General features: G+C 44.3%; 3 protein-coding genes across 4 annotated transcripts in view; 2 read left to right on the forward strand and 1 right to left on the reverse strand.

Annotated features, from left to right (window-relative positions):
- LOC309483819 (uncharacterized protein) overlaps positions 1-16,807 on the forward strand; it is a 49,202-nt gene that overhangs the window by 10,432 nt on the left and 21,963 nt on the right. Inside the window, exon 2 of the mRNA XM_082149858.1 lies at positions 18-153. The gene's annotated coding sequence lies outside the window, so the exon portion shown is untranslated. The remainder of the gene's footprint in view (positions 1-17; positions 154-16,807) is intronic.
- Positions 1,506-5,836, forward strand: LOC309483807 (uncharacterized protein). Of its 2 annotated transcripts, XM_082149833.1 has the most exons (7): positions 1,512-2,072; positions 2,290-2,592; positions 2,688-2,987; positions 4,509-4,601; positions 4,855-4,914; positions 5,122-5,202; positions 5,308-5,836. In XM_082149833.1, the coding sequence occupies exons 1-7, from the start codon at positions 2,012-2,014 to the stop codon at positions 5,361-5,363; spliced, it is 954 nt and encodes a 317-aa protein (XP_082005959.1). In that variant the 5' UTR covers positions 1,512-2,011; the 3' UTR covers positions 5,364-5,836. The 2 variants fall into 2 exon arrangements, with proteins under 2 accessions (XP_082005960.1, XP_082005959.1); XM_082149834.1 differs by lacking the exon at positions 4,509-4,601 and having other exon boundaries at positions 1,506-2,072.
- Positions 5,456-7,733, reverse strand: LOC309483812 (zinc-binding protein A33-like). The gene is made up of 2 exons (XM_082149844.1): positions 7,699-7,733; positions 5,456-6,818 (listed from the first exon to the last, which is right to left on the reverse strand). Exons 1-2 carry the CDS (start codon positions 7,718-7,720, stop codon positions 6,286-6,288), a joined length of 555 nt encoding a protein of 184 aa, XP_082005970.1. The 5' UTR covers positions 7,721-7,733; the 3' UTR covers positions 5,456-6,285.

The raw sequence follows: 16,807 nt of genomic DNA on the forward strand, positions 1-16,807 counted from the left end.
AGTTCTAATGAAAATGTCTGAGTCTGGGGTCTGACTGCTCTCTGAACATCAAGAAAGTCACACAAGAAGATTATGGGCTTTACACCTGCCAACAATATGTGAATGGAAAACAACAAGGAACTGATGCACCTGTTTATCTGCATGTTCTTCATGGTAATTTTACGATTGCATGGCCAATTTAAAGGGGTCATATGATGCGATTTCTTGTTTTCCATTTTCTTTTTCTTTATTGTGTTATGTAGCTGTTTGTGCTTGTATAAGATCTAAAGAGTTAAAGCTCAAAGTTTCAAACCCAAAGAGATATTCTTTGTAAAAGTTAAGGCTCAGCCACGCCTTCCTAAAATGCTTCATTCAAACACGCCCCCACAAATCTACGTCAGTTTGTGGGGGCAGAGTTTAATAACACCCAAATGTACAGACCTTATGTAGCCCCGCCCCTTTTCAGCGCTGCATTGTCTTTTGTCTTCCGGTCTGTCTTCACAGCGATCTTGAATGAACGGCTCGTTTTAAAATATTCACGGTCGACTCACATCTGCTTTAAAAATTACAATCCTCATGATAACTTTCATTAATTTTACATTAAGTAAATCCACTTCAAAAGCTAATTACTCCTGGACAGCAATGCCATAGAAATATACAGAGCGACCGCAAAAACGGCCCTTGTTTCTCTCGCGCATACGGTCTATTGCATTTAACCAAATACACAAAATAATTTTATTTTTAGAACCGTCATATGGCCCCTTTAAAAAGGGCAGATTCTTTCTTAAAACTCACGTGGTGTAGGCTAATGAAGAGAGGGAAATCTATTGTGTGATTTCTGTCTTATTTTCTGTTTCAGTCTCTTCATCATCCTCACAGACTGAGATCAGATCAGGCTCTGTGACTCTCTCCTGTCAGTTGTATTCTGGAGTCTCTTATGAACTCAGAACTTTGTTTCGTTCTGAGGGACTTCAGCTGATCTGAGTGAATCAGGCTGGTGTGAATCTGATGACAGACTCCAGATCATACTCGACTCTGCACGTTTGAGTATGATCAGACGTAAGTATCAAATTACATTCATAATCTGCCTTACAGTCGTTAAGTGTGTCCCCGGCATTAGTGTGCTTTGTTAGTCTACTACCCTTTGTGGTGCTTCTCCTTTCTTATTTGTGCATCCTCGTTTCCTTTCCTCGCGTTTCAGATCAGACTTCCGCATATATACATACACCTGTGTATCCTCGCTCATATCTCCTCTGGAAGCTTCCTCGCTCCTCGCTCCTCGCCTCCTCGTGGTGCAGTTAGAGAATTGAGATGTTCTTCAAGATGACTTTCTTTGATCGGTGTCCAGGTCACAGGCTGGAGGACGGAGGAGCGATGAAACAAGGAAGCATCAATTTGAGTAGTCTAATGAGAACCTGTTAATTGTCCTTCTGTGGCTCTGATTATTAGTGTTCTCCGTTCAGTCTCCTTGTGTGTGTTTTTTTAGTTAATAGTGTTTTGGTATAATGTTAATAAACCTGCATTTGGATCCAACCCTCCCTCGCCTTGTGACAGCATGATATTTCCTGAATTTTCATTTGGGTGTGAAGTACTAACTAGAAAACAAGTGCAATACAAAAATGGTAAAAGCAATTATGGTGATATCATAAAATAATAATAACTTTCAATTACATTACATTTTTGGAGAAACACAACTAATAAATGACCTTTATATGTTACGTTTAGTCCATTTTTCAGAATTCTTTATTTTTCTCAGTTGCTGTATCCATTTATTTCAGTGAACCTTTACAAATTGCAGTCTTGAGTTTCAGTGGCCCCTCGCTAAGAACAAATCAAACTGCTTTAAACAATATATATTTATAGACGCTTCTTTATCTTGCATCAGTATAGTGTCAGTGAAATGCAGCTGTATAAAGTGTCAGCACTAAACAGTCAGTTGATCAGAGGAAGTTCACAAACACAGGAGGAGCTGATGATGTTTCAAGAAAAACTGTAACTATATGATGAAAAGAAAGATTGACAGACACAGAAAATGTCTGATCGGTGTCACATGTGTCTGCTGCGACTGATCATTCTCTGTCCACTTCTGACAGGTAAAGAAATATTTATATGGTCTATAAGACATTATGCAATATCTTCATAATGTGAACAACCATCTGTTCAAAAATAATTGTATTACTTTGGAGACTGGCAGGTTTTATCATGCTGAAAATTGTATGTAGGTTATTACTTTAGTTTTTAATATTCAAGAAAATATTTGATGTATGTCATTAAAGTTTAAATAATTAACACTATTATATTAATATGTAGGTATCAGTGGAGCAGAAGTAACTCATGTGTTCAGCAGTTCTGGTGAAAATGTCAGTTTGCCCTGTAATAATGCTCTGTCTGACTGCACATCAACTACATGGATCTATAGCAGACTTTCAGAGACAGTTGAACTGATTGCTGGAGGGAAAAAGAAGAATGACACAGAGAGACTGAGTCTGGGGTCTGACTGCTCTCTGAACATCAAGAAAGTCACACAAGAAGATTATGGGCTTTACACCTGCCAACAATATGGGAATGGAAAACAAGGACCTGATGCACCTGTTTATCTGCATGTTCTTCATGGTCAGTGTTTCTGTAATTTATTAATAATAACTTAAAACTCACATGTGTATTGAAAAGAGTGAAATCTGTGATTTCTGTCTTATTTTCTGTTTCAGTCTCTTCATCATCCTCACAGACTGAGATCAGATCAGGCTCTGTGACTCTCTCCTGTCAGTTGTATTCTGGATTCTGTGATACTTTGTTCCGTGTGGAGGAACTTCAGCTGATCTGGGTGAATCAGGCTGGTGTGAATCTGTTGACAGACTCCAGATATCAGATATTATTCTCCTCAACACACTGTATCATCACTCTGACTACAACACTCCTGAATGAAGATCACAACAGAGAGTGGAGATGTCAGGTTACTCAGAGAAGTCAACTGAAGGCCTCAGCCACATATGCTGTCAACTATTCAGGTATTCATTTCCAGAAGACCCAATTATACAGAGACATGATGACCTTTGTCATTCATTCAGAACAAAACGATGGTTTATGAGCTCTAGTTTAGTGTGTTTCTCTCTCATATAAATGAGACATAAACTGCTTAATGTGGTTTTATGGTGACCAGGGCCGCTTTTGGCATAAAGGGGTCCTGACTCCTGAGAGAAATCTTTTTACCTACTTCCATTATTCACTGAACAGAGTTTTCTGCTTCTTTAACTTCTTGGAAGCAAGATCATCAATGATGCTGTTATAGCTATGTCTCTTGTACACATTAGTAATATAGATGGCAAAAAAACAGGACATAAGAGCAAATATTAGCTAATTGTTGAAATTTAATTCATGACAATGAACAAGCGATATCTAATCATGATATAAGCTGCTTACATTCATGTATGTGGTCTGGCTGTTGTTTCTCCGCCTTGACATTTTTCATTTATACATGATTTGAAGGTGAGCTTTGTGATGATGAAAAACCTTTTAATCTACATGCTCTCTTCTTGCACTCTTCCCTCTCGGGCCACAAGCGGCCCTAAAACTATCCAATTGAGCCATTACAGCTGCCTGGGTCTTACTTGCAGCTTAAAGTAGCCTATTTAAAAAAGTTTTGCTTTGCAGTGGCCTCTGCTGGCTTGTGGGTCCTGAGCAGCTGCTTTAGAAACAGCCTTAGGGCCCTATTTTAACGATCTGCGCCAGGTCACTTAGGGCATGTCCCAATCCACTGTTTAACGACGGGAAAAATGGTTTGCGCGCCAGGCGCATGGTCTAAAACGGTTGTCCCATTCTCTCAATGAGTAATGGGTGTGTTTTGGCCTTTAAATGCAATAAACCAATCAGTGTTTCATCTCCCATTCCCTTTAAAAGCCAGTTGCGCTCGTTTAGCCTACATGACGGAATTTGATAGTGGAAAGACTGAACACTTCTCCAGAGAGGAAACGGATCTGCTTGTGCGCGAGGTTAAAACGAGCAAGCAGACCATCTACGGGACAAGTCGGATTCCACCATATCTTTATGTACACAATAATAATATTTGACATTGTAATCCTTTTATTTTTAATATTTGACATGTTTGTGTGCTGCTACGCGTCCCAGTGTGTGTAAGCAGAGTGTATACGCGTTGTGGACTTTCTTATAGTGTTGTAGACCCGCCTAGGCTCATATTACTAACGCGCTCTTTAAATAATAAAGTAATAAATATATATATATATATATATATATATATATATTGCACCATTGACTTTAGACCAGTTTTCAGTTGGTCAATGGCACAGTCTATTTCAGTTGCCTCAAAATAGCAACTCGCCAATAATGCGCCTGATCACACCTCGTTTTCAGACCAGCACACGCCCATGGGCGCACAAATGGGCGCAAATGCATTTTGCATTGTAAACAGTGATGATGGATCACAAATGTTGGCCTCTGTCATGATGTGATGTAATGATCAAGTATGAAAATTATGATGTTGATGTCCTGCATATAAACATCATCTTCTGCAGCTCCAGTCGATTCAACAACACTGACTCCAGTCAGCAGCTCAAACTCTGAGAAGAAATCAAGCAGAACTACAGCAGCAGATTCAACTCAACAAGGTACAGGACTGACACACATCATCAGTCTCTCACTTCAGTGCTTTGCACTTTTTGTCACAATTGATCTGACCACAATGAAATTATTAATTCCATAATTTCATTATCCAAAACCTCAAAGGATTTGTATTATATTTGTACATCTGAAACGTCTTCATACATAAAACGTTTTACATTTTAGATGCTGTCAATACCTAGATATTCTAAATTCCAGTGTTTACATTGTTTGAAGTGAACTAACAGACATGATCCACAGATCCAGCTGACACAACATCAGATCATAAAGTCTGTATGGCTGCTGGATCAATATTCAGAGGTATGAAAAGTCTTTGCATGTTTTTTTCATGCTGATAACGCTATACCATTAAAATGTCAGTGAATTTGTAAATGGTTTGTAAATAATTGTTCATTGTTTTATATCCTTGATTTCATCTACAAAGTCATTTACAGTTTCACATATTCATTCTCTTCTTTTTCTCTATTCTTTCTATCTTCTGTCTGTGTCCGCACATGTTTTCTGTAGAGATTGTGACTACTGTTAAGATTGCAGTGTTTGCTGCTCCGACTGTGATTCTTCTTCAGATCATCTGTGCAAGAAGAGCTGGTGAGTTTTAAAAGACACAGAATGTGATGATTCACATTGATCTGTAACAATCTGTGATCATGGTAAAAACGTACGGTTAGTAAATTGTATTTAATTATTTTGTAGGGAGGAAGGACTCACACCAGCCAGAGGAAATAGAGATGCCTGCAGTATTAGAATAAAACACACTATACAAATAACAGGCAAAGACAAGTTACCTTAATAAACATGAATAGTTATTTCCACATACAGAAATCATAATGCAAATACATGGTGATTTCACCTTTCTAACTTTATTTCCTCTAATCTTTACATTTTGTACAGAGGACTTTTTAAATGTTTCAAAAGTCAATTTTAAATGATGATACATGAGTATGTTAATTATCATGACATACGTACAGATGTTTTTTATTTTTTTATTATTATTATTTATACACTGATCATTTCAAGGCAAAATAAAATCAGTATGTTTCCTCCTAACCCTAAATATGAAAATATATGAATGATTATCTTCCCCCACCTAAAACATGCAAACATCTTTTTTGGTCCTCAAATATGTGCTGAAAAATTATTTGAGTTTATTTAACTCAAATATAAAAGCAGTGGGAGAAAATTAGGATAATTAAGGAATCTTAATCAAGCAACAATATATATACTTTTTCTTTTTTCTTTTTTTTACTGAAAACAACTCATATCTCTTGACTGGATAACTTTGGATAAGCTGAAATAAGACATCTAAAACTGAAAACTAATACAAAAATACCTTTAAAAGGAAGAAACATAACTGTTAATTGCCCACTTCTCACATCATAATTATTATTCAGTTGAAACTTCATGCAATCATTAAATTAATTTGAAGAATTACCGATAATGAATATTTCTCACCTGTCCATGTTGTCATTATTCCAGTGAGTGAATCATACAAACTTCAAGAAGCTACATTTAAATTTTAGTTCATGCCATCATGATGTTTCATTTTACAGAAACGGTTGGAAAGATTAAAACATTTTATTTTAATCTCATCTTTGAGGATATCAATCGGTCTGATATCAAAGCTGTTTAACAATATCACGTCTAGAAGAATTTTCAGATAGTAACTGCATGTTACTGTCTGCCAGAGTTAAACTCATATGAGCAGACAGTGAGAGGGTCACTATTCAGTCCATTCAGATAAAGTCCTGGCACCAGACTGAGACAGCAAGGCTGTTTTGAGCTGTAGTTTATCTGGATCAACCGAGACATGTTGTCAGCGTTATAGAAGGACACCTGCTTTCTCTCACAGTCTAGATACAACCCTATTTTCTGTGGTTTGTCTCGAGTACTTAATGGAGTGTCCTTTCCATCACAGGACAGAAGGTATCCTTTATTGTGTTTAAGGTGGAGCAGGATCTCACTCTCGCCTGACTTTGTTGTCGGTTTTTCTGCACCCATCTTAATTCCCACAGTCCAGTCTGGCTTTTTATCGACCTCTACTTCCCAGTAGTGCTGGCCAGTTTGGAAGTTTTCCACTGAAACTGTACCTGGGTTGAAGTCTTTATACAGACCAGACATTCTGTCAGCTTGTCGGATTCTGGCGCCCCCTGGAGACACTTTTAAGTATGACTCTGCAGGGTTTTTCAGGGTTAAACTCTCAGGAACTGCAGCACAAACACAGACAACATTATTAAATCATGAATCAGTTGTTGAATGAGACGTTATTGCAGATCTTGCATTGAACGTTCTGGTTATGTTTCGTTCTAAACCTATAAGTACAAATGAAACTTTTGCAATTAATTCCCCAAACCATTAAATGTTCAGATTCCTTCATTCAAATTTTGTTTTTGTTTTTCAACTTTTCAACTGTGCTATTTTTGGTTTATGTTTTTAAGAAAATGAAGTTTGAAGTTTGAAAATGTCCTGTTGATTTACATTAATAAAATGCTTGATTATAAATATGCCACTATTTGTATATTATGCTTACTGAGTTCTGATTGGTCACGTGTATTTTTTATGGTAAATTTTGATTGGTCTTTTCTTTCTTCTATCTATTTAATCATCTGTAGCTGCCTTTACACTGCAAATGTCTCTATTAGGATGTCCAAGAAAAAGTTGTTTTTAAAATAGAATCTAGCTTACAACCTATGCCAAGTTGTTAGAAATGTAATCTTTATATTATGTTATATTTCCATAGTTTAAAAGGGTCTAAAAGAAGTGTAACCACCAAACATACTAAAATACCTTCCTTGCACGCTGAACCCATGTTAGAAAACATTGCTTGTATATTAAATTGTAAAAGTTTCAAAATGAATTCTTTGAATTGTTTGGATTATGAATTCTGAGGAAGTTTTCTTAGGGTTACTCAATCTAACATTACATTACACTAGATATTTATTTATTATTATTATATATTTTTTAATAATTTAATAGATCTGGCCAAAAAGCATCATGTCACTACATATATTTGCCATTTCCTTCAAGGAATGCAAATCAAGTTTCACTTTAGCTGAACTTTCAACATGCATGTTTGTCATTCTTCACCTGCTTTGATGGACTGCAGCATCTCCTTCCACACAAAGAACGTACTCGGTTACTATCGTAACCTCGGTTCTCTCTAGAAGAGGGAACGAGTATTGCGTAAGTAGCTTACGCATCGGGAAAGTCTTCTTTCTTCGAGATCTGAAGCCAAAAATTATCCTTAATTTTGTATTTATTGTCAACGCAGTGCGGCAGCTAGCAAACCATAGCAGGCTGAACAAGCGTGCTCATTGGTTGCCTGGCGGCAACTGCTTAAGCCTATCAGTGAGCCCTGCGTAACTTCACATCCAATGAGGGCGCTTCGCGCCCTCCACACCCCTCTAACCGTCAAGATGGGTGTGGCCAGTGTGTATATAAGCAAGGCTCACAGGCTGAGAATCTGGTTTTCGTAGTCTGAAGCGCAAAAGCTCGTGGCGCGACACGGCAGGTTACGCAATACTCGTTCCCTCTTCTAGAGAGAACCGAGGTTACGATAGTAACCGAGTACGTTCTCTTACGAGAGGTTCTCTCGTATTGCGTAAGTAGCTTACGCATCGGGAACCCCTTGTCAACGCCGTGCGCGCCGAGCATGCAGCATATGAATCCCAGGGAGACCGGGGAAAAACATAACGCTGGAACAGGTGGCCGGTAGATGAAACGGGCCAACACATGTACAAAAACACTTCATATTATGAATAGATAGAGCGGCACAGCCGGTCCATTCATATTCGTGTAAGTAATGAGGCCGGCGGAGCGGGCCCACATAATACATTAGCACGAATAAGGGAGAATAAACAGAGCAGAGCGCAATCTATTTATGGGGAGAATAAGCCCTCGCGCGGTAGAGTGTAAGAGAAGCGGCCAGCAGAGCGGGCCAACACCGATACACAGCGCGCAGAGGGAAATAAGGGATAGAACGGCACAGCCGGTCTGAACACCAAACTCTCCTTCCCCTGGTGCCATACCAGAAATATAACCAGTATGCAAGCGTAGTCTGCGCATAAGTGACTGGACAGAGCGTACAGCTTATTCATATTGATAACAGTTTAGCCTGCAAGGCAGGAACTTCTAGGTTATAAAACCTCACGAATGTCGATGGGGAGGCCCAGCCCGCCGCCATACAAATATCGTGAATAGAAATTCCGCTGGACCAGGCCCACGAAGAGGCCATGCCTCTAGTGGAGTGGGCTCTGATACCCAAAGGACACTGCAGGTGTTTGGAGGCGTAAGCTGCTGCAATCGCGTCCACAATCCACCTGGACAGGCTCTGTTTCGAGGCGGCGAGACCCTTGGTGCGCCCGCCGAAAGAAACGAAGAGCTGCTCGGAACGCCTGAAAGCGGCGGAGCGCGTGATGTAAACTCTCAACGCCCTAACAGGGCATAGGAGGTTATCACTGTCTCCGTTATCGGATGCTGGCAGAGCCGAAAGGGAGATGATTTGAGCCCTAAAGGGGGTTCCAATCGCCTTGGGGATGTAACCGTGTCTCGGTCTGAGGATGACTTTCGAGTCATTCGGTCCGAACTCAAGACATGCAGGGCTAACAGATAGCGCGTGCAAATCCCCCACACGTTTTACTGATGACAGAGCAATCAGAAAAACGGTTTTGAGCGAAAGATACTTAGAATCCACGGATTCAAGCGGTTCAAAGGGAAAAGCCTTCAGGGCCTCCAGGACCAAGGACAGATCCCAAATAGGAACCGAGGGGGGCCGCGGGGGATTCATCCGTCTGGCTCCTCTGAGGAAACGAATGATAAGCTCGTTCCTTCCTATTGCGCGGCCGAGCGTCGTCTGAGCGAACGCTGCGATAGCCGCCACATAAACTTTGAGCGTGGAAGGGGACCTGCCCTTATCCAACAGCTCCTGTAGGAAGGAGAGCACCCGCGGGACACCACATGCTTGTGGATCCAAGCTCTTGGTAGCGCACCATTTAGTGAACACAGACCATTTAGAGACATAGAGCCGCCTCGTAGAGGGGGCTCTAGACTGCGCGATCGTGTTCAATACCCCTTCTGGCAGGTCAACGGGTATCCGTTGATCACCCATGCATGTAGAGACCATCTCTCCGGACGGGGATGCCAGATCGATCCTCCGGCTTGAGAGAGGAGGTCCTTTCTCAGCGGGATCGGCCATGGGGGTGAGTGCGACAGCCTCACTAGCTCTGGGTACCAGACTTGGTTCTCCCAACGAGGAGCTATAAGAAGCACTGGGTGGTGCGTTTCCCTGATTCTCGCTAGGACCTGCGGTAGCAGGGAGATGGGAGGGAAAGCGTAAAGCGGGAGGCTGGGCCAGGCTTGGGACAGCGCGTCCTCGCTTTTTGAGAAGAATATCGGGCAGTGCGCGTTGTCTTGTGACGCGAAGAGGTCGACTTCCGCTCTGCCGAACAGGCGCCAGAGGATCTGGACTGTCTGAGGGTGCAGGGACCATTCTCCCGGGGGAATGATGTTCCTGGACAGTCTGTCTGGGCCGACATTCAGGTGGCCCGGCACGTGCGCTGCTCTCAGGGAGCGCAACGAGCGGTGAGCCCACACGAGAAGGCGTTCTGTCAGTTTGCACAGGTTCCTGGACCTGACACCGCCCTGTCGGTTCACATAGGACACCACAGACATGTTGTCCGAACGGACTAGTACATGGTGATCCCGTATGAATGGGAGAAAGCGCTTGAGCGCGTTCTCGACCGCTATCATCTCATGTGGAGGCATTTCTCCTGGTCTGACCACAGGCCAAAGACCGGCTTGCCCTCGAAAAGAGCGCCCCAACCTGAGGTGGAAGCGTCTGTCGAGATAACTTTGCGGTGTGAGATGGCTCCCATTGTTACCCCTTGCTGGTACCAGTCGGCCGCTAACCAGGGCTTCAGTGCTGAAACGCAGCTCTGAGTCACTCTGATTCGAATGCCGCCGGAGGTCCAGGCTCTGCGAGGCACTCGGGCATTCAGCCAGCGCTGTAGCGGGCGCATATGTAATAGACCCAGCTGAAGCACTGCGGCAGCTGAAGCCATACAACCCAGCATCCTCTGAAAAACCTTGAGAGGAGCGATGCTGCCCGGCCGGAGGGACGCGGCTAGGCGTCGAATGCGGCGCGCGCGCTGTGGTGACAAGCGGGCCGTCATTGCCACAGTGTCCAGTTCCAAGCCCAGAAACGAGGTTGATTGACTGGGCACTAATGAGCTCTTGGTCCAGTTGACCGTGAGCCCCAGGCTGTTCAAATGGCTGAGAAGCACTGCTCTGTGAGCGATGAGCTCGGCCTCTGACTGTGCTAGAATCAGCCAATCGTCCAAATAATTCAAAATTCGCATACCCTGCCCTCTCAGGGGAGCGAGAGCCGTGTCCATGCACTTCGTGAATGTGCGAGGTGCCAAAGACAGGCCGAATGGTAGGACGGTGTACTGATAAACCTGGCCGTCGAAGGCGAATCTCAAGAATGGCCTGTGACGGGGTATTATCTGGATCTGGAAGTATGCGTCTTTCAGATCGAGGGAGATAGACCAGTCTCTCGGGCGAATTTGCGCGAGGATCTGTCTGGTCGTGAGCATTTTGAACGGTCTTTTCATAAGAGCTTTGTTCAAATATCTCAGATCCAAAATCGGTCTGAGAGCTCCGTCCTTCTTGGGAACGAGAAAATAACGGCTGTAAAAGCCTGACTCGCTCATAGAAGGGGGAACCGGTTCTATAGCCCCTTTGCACAGAAGTGACGCTATTTCTGCACGAAGTAGGTGTGCTACTTCCTCGTTCACTCTCGTCTCGGTACGCGCTCGAAAGCGCGGAGGGCGGCGAGCGAACTGCAGAGTATAGCCGTGTTTTACTGTGCTTAGCACCCATTCTGATGCACCTGGAATCGCTTCCCACGCTTTCGCATGTGTCGCCAGGGGCAGAATGGCCTCCGGGCTCTGATTGCCGCGCGTAGCGGGCTCGAGAGCTCGAAACGGAGGGGCGGGCGCAGCGCGCGCGCTCTCTGTGCTTAGACACGGCGGGTCGCTCACAGCGATAGCCGGCTGTTTTACACATAACGTCCCGGTGGCTATGGACGGGGAACGAATAGTGTGAGACTCGACGCGCAAGGGCGGGGGCGGAGTGTTCGTGATAATGTGTGAGCGCAGGGGAGCGGGCACAGCATTTGTATTTGGAACATGACCGGTCGTGAGGGGCCGTGTGACAGATAGAGCAGTGAGTAGGTGTGGGCACTGCGAAGCGGACACGTGACCTACTTCTATCACTCGAGCAGCCGGTGGCTGCTTTATGAGAGTGGGCTCTGTGATAGACACGGGGTTTATAGTGCTTAGGTGCAGAGGTGAACACAGAAAAGTGGGCACATTTACTGCATCTGAAACATATGCGGCGCGAGCCGTGTAACCAGACATTATGCACTTTTTGAGATTTCTCTGGTTCGCCGTGAAAACGGCGGTTGAGTGCAGGCGAGAGGGTAATTTTACCGGCTCGTTGGCTGCGGGATGAACATCTGCAGTAGCCGTGGCCACGGGGACTGACAGGATATAATGTTTCAACGGCGGTCCGGCCGCAGCGGGACACATCCGTCTTTTCTTCCCTCTGGCTAGGAAGACTTTGCGGGCTCGGGTTTCACCGCGATCCTCTGCCGGGGTCCCCGGGGAGGAGGCGGTCTGTTTCGGCTGTTCGAGCGGCTGTTCGAGCGCGAACGAGGGCGGCCGCCCTGTCGTCGCTGCGAAGAAGGAGGTTGAGCTGGACGCTGGTTGGAGCTTCGCGCAGGCTGATCGCGAGGGCGGCGTGCGGCAGAGCTAGAGCGTCGAGGCAGAAAAAGGTTCATTGCCTGAGTGGTTTTCTGAACCTCCGAGAAGCGGTCTACGATCCCGTTAACCGCTGGGCCGAAAAGGCCGGTGGGGGAGAGGGGGGCGTTGAGAAACACCGCGCGCTCTGACTCCCTCATGTCGGCGAGCGTCAGCCAGAGATGCCTCTCTGTGACCGTCAGAGAGGACATGCACCGTCCCAGGGCCTGTGCAGCGGATTTCGTGGCGCGAAGGGAAAGGTCCGTCGCGCTCCTCAAATCCGTTACCAACGCAGAATCCCTGCTCTTCTCGTCCAAGTCGCGGAGGAGATTCGCTTGAAGGATCTGCAGCACGGCCATAGAGTGAAGGGCAGAGGCAGCCTGTCCGGCGGCGGAGAAAGCGCGGCCGACGAGAGCTGATGTGGTTCTGCAGGCCTTAGACGGGAGGGCAGCCTTTGAGCGCCAGCCAGAGGGCGGGCAAAGGTGCGCTGCGACCGCCTCTTCCACGGGGGGAATGGCATTATACCCCTTCTCAACGGCGCCGTCAACCTGTGAGAGCGTCGATGAGGCGTGTGAAGAAACCCTCGCGGAGAAAGGTGCGTTCCACGATTTAGAGAGCTCGCTGTGGAGCTCGGGCAGGAAGGGTGCGGTCCTGGACACTGGCGATCGGCGGCGGCGATGCAGAAAGCAGCCGTCGAGCCTGTTCGGCGCTGGCTCACTAGGGGGAGCCCACTCGAGGCCCAGCTGATCGACAGCCCGGGTGAGGAGGCGTAAGAGCTCCGCGTCCTCGCCCACTCGAGTGCGGCCGGACTCCTGGACTGAAGAGGAGGCGGTGGACCATTCCTCGCTGTCCGAGGCCAGGATGGAACAGCTGTCAGCGGCATGTTCCTCGAACACATCCGCCTCGTCCCCAGAAGCGGCGGCGGCGCGGGCGAGAGCCGGCGGTTGAGCGGCCGAGAGGGGGGGCGGAGAGGGCGAAAGAGAAGCTCGAGGGAGGGGCTCCGGCGAGCTTCTGGGCGCTTCCTCATTCTCCGGTGGTCGCTGCGAGCGGCGCTTCTTCTTGCGCGGCCCGACAGGGACAAGCGGAGTGACAGCATTGTCAAAAACTTCAAGCCGAGCCCGCAGGGTCGACATTGATAGTTCCTCGCACTCAGGGCAGCCGCCCGAAGAGAGTGCGGCAGCAGCGTGATCACGGCCCAGGCAGAGAGCGCAAATGAGATGGCGGTCTCCGTTGCTGAGCGGCGCGCGGCAAGAACCGCAGGAAAAACGAGGCATTTTTAGAAAAACGCCTCGTGCTCTTTTAGAAATGAGAGAGAGTGTGTGTCGCGGGGCGAACACACACAGCAATGAAAAAGGATATGTCGCCGGATAGCGTAGCAGGCACGGATGGCTGAAGGCGGCGAAGGCGGCCGGCTTCCTCAGGCGCTGTCCTAAGCTTGCTGGTCGCTGGTTTCAACGGCGGCGGCTCTCAAGATCCAGCGATGCGAAGAGCTTCGCTGAAGACAAGAAAATCAGATTCTCAGCCTGTGAGCCTTGCTTATATACACACTGGCCACACCCATCTTGACGGTTAGAGGGGTGTGGAGGGCGCGAAGCGCCCTCATTGGATGTGAAGTTACGCAGGGCTCACTGATAGGCTTAAGCAGTTGCCGCCAGGCAACCAATGAGCACGCTTGTTCAGCCTGCTATGGTTTGCTAGCTGCCGCACTGCGTTGACAATAAATAAATAAATACAAAATTAAGGATAATTTTTGGCTTCAGATCTCGAAGAAAGAAGACTTTCCCGATGCGTAAGCTACTTACGCAATACGAGAGAACCTCTCGTAAGAGAACTGCAGGTGAGTTTCATGGGGGCCAAGAAAGAGAGAATCAGGAAGAACAGCTAGATCTTTCACCCTTGACATATACCTGAAACAGAAAGTCAATTCAGCATCAGAAACTTCAATTCTAAAGAAAAAGTGTGATTTAGGTCTAAATGACAGCATTGCATGTTATTTACTTATTTGTTGGTGTCCCAGCGGCCTTCTGCTTCATGTTCTTTGTCATTGGAAATCCTTTTTCATTCCACCACTGTAGAAAAAAGCAGACTTGAAAAGTACTTCTGTGCTTTATTTATGCTAAAACCTAATTGAAAACTAGTCCTAATAGATTATCATATGTGCTTTTATAAACAACTTTACTCTTTAAAAATAGAAATATGTAATTGAATGTGTTGTAACCTGTAGAAAGTGATCGGATTGATCAATCTCCAGTGCTGACTGCAGAATAATCTCCTTTTCTTTGTTCTCCATAAATCTTTTGTTTATCAAAGACTGATTCCTCTGCATGACTTCTATAACCTTATTTTCCTCATCCTCCAACTGTTTCTTCACCTCGTCCTCTTTTTGTCGTAAGAACTGGTGCATTTCTTCAAACTGAGCAGAGATCTGGGCTGATAAGGTTTTGGATTTATCCTAAATAGAGAAAGAGAGAGAGAGAAAGAGACAATATTTGTAAATTAGTGAATTTTTGTGTTTCCATTCTTTCCTTCAGGAGCTATTTCTATCTGATCTAAATGTTTAACATATTTATATTTGTGTAACCTAATGTATACCTTAAGAGTCTTCGTAGCGCGCTAAGAGACAACGTTATCAGGAAACCCAGCCATGACGTGTTTGTTTTGAACTATGGTTTGGTCAGATTTTGCTGATTAGCAAATTATGTAGTTTTAACATAATTCCTGTAATAAGTGAAAAGGAATCAATGAATTATCCAAGACATAATAAAGTTGTGAATTTTTCTAGATACTTTTAACTTGCATTACAGACATTCTGTGTTTTGTTTTTCTGTCTTTATCATAAGTGTATACCTATTAAATGGGACACCATTATTTTTCAGATAACTAAAGAGGGACTGATGACTCTGTGATAAGTATTGTAATGCCAAAGACCAGAGGTGTAAAGTCCAGGTTCAGAAAGTAAAAGTCCTCCTCAGTATTTTGATAAAGTGACTTACACTTCCATCAGAGGAGCAACAGCTGGACCTCAGGATAACAGCAGTCAACTTTATTCCTCTGTGAACAAGAACCTTCACAAATGAGTAAAACACTCATTAATTATACACAGACCCTGTAGTTTGATGAATATAGAAATATTTAATTGACTCCTTCGGGTTTAATTCAGTGCCATTATAATTACTGTCTTTCACATGTTAACAAACAAACCCCAGTGGTGATCAGATTTATTTGTAGTATTTTGGTTAGTTTGGGATGTTTATTTTACAGTATCTGTCTGCTTGATGTCCAGTTAATGTTATTGCTTTATTATTCATTCAGGAAGATATAGTGATGTCTATGCTAATACAAAGTTCAGAAAATGAAGGACAGTTTCATTCTTAGATTTTGTTAACTGTCAGTTTTCAGTGATTATGAAAACAGGCGATGTAAACTTTAATCACAATATGACAGGAATCAAAATTTGGTGTTTGAACCGATTGAGCAAATGCTTTCAGTAATGCTTATAATACTAAATTGTGTTTGTCAATAATAAATGTATTAAGTAGCCTATGTCAAATGTATTATACAGTGAAATGTATTTTTTGTCATTACAAATTTTTCCTTGTGCAGTTTTCCTGAGGAGAACCTCATTTTGTGTGGGTTTATAACTTTAGGATACAGATGCAGTGGATTATGACAGTGTCAGAAGCAGGTCCGTAGCTAAAGGGTCCCCCACCACCCTCCACCAATATCATATACTGTACAAGATGAGCATGAAGGCCCAAATATAACAGAAGATGGTGATGTTGTTGTAAAACCTTTATTTTAAAAGTTAAATGTTTATATAAAAATTACAAATAAACTAACAAAAAGCAACATTCATGATTAGTTTCCACTGACATTTTAATAATGTTTAATACAATGTAAGAATATTACATCATATGATGAGAGTACACATATCTGGTGTGTGTGTGTGTGTGTGTGTGTGTGTGTGTGTGTGTGTGTGTGTGTGTGTGTGTGTGTGTGTGTGTGTGTGTGTGTGTGTGTGTGTGTGTGTGTGTGTGTGTGTGTGTGTGTGTGTGTGTGTGTGTGTGTGTGTGTGTGTGTGTGTGTGTGTGTGTGTGTGTGTGTGTGTGTGTGTGTGTGTGTGTGTGTGTGTGTGTGTGTGTGTGTGTGTGTGTGTGTGTGTGTGTGTGTGTGTGTGTGTGTGTCTGTTTCCTCCAATACATTATTTAAGCAACATATGAACATTATTATTTTTCCCATACCACCGTTGTTTCCCCAATTAGTCTGAATATTGACTGATACTCTTTGCGTAATCTTTGGGTTTATTTGAGCAGTGTGGCTGTGAGCTGTGCACTTAATGTTGTACTAGCCTACATGTTTTCCACAGTATTTTCAGAGCTGTGAGCTCACAGTTACAC

This window comes from Leuciscus leuciscus (genome assembly GCF_965113295.1).
Source record: "Leuciscus leuciscus genome assembly, chromosome: 20".
NCBI lineage: Eukaryota > Metazoa > Chordata > Actinopteri > Cypriniformes > Leuciscidae > Leuciscus > Leuciscus leuciscus.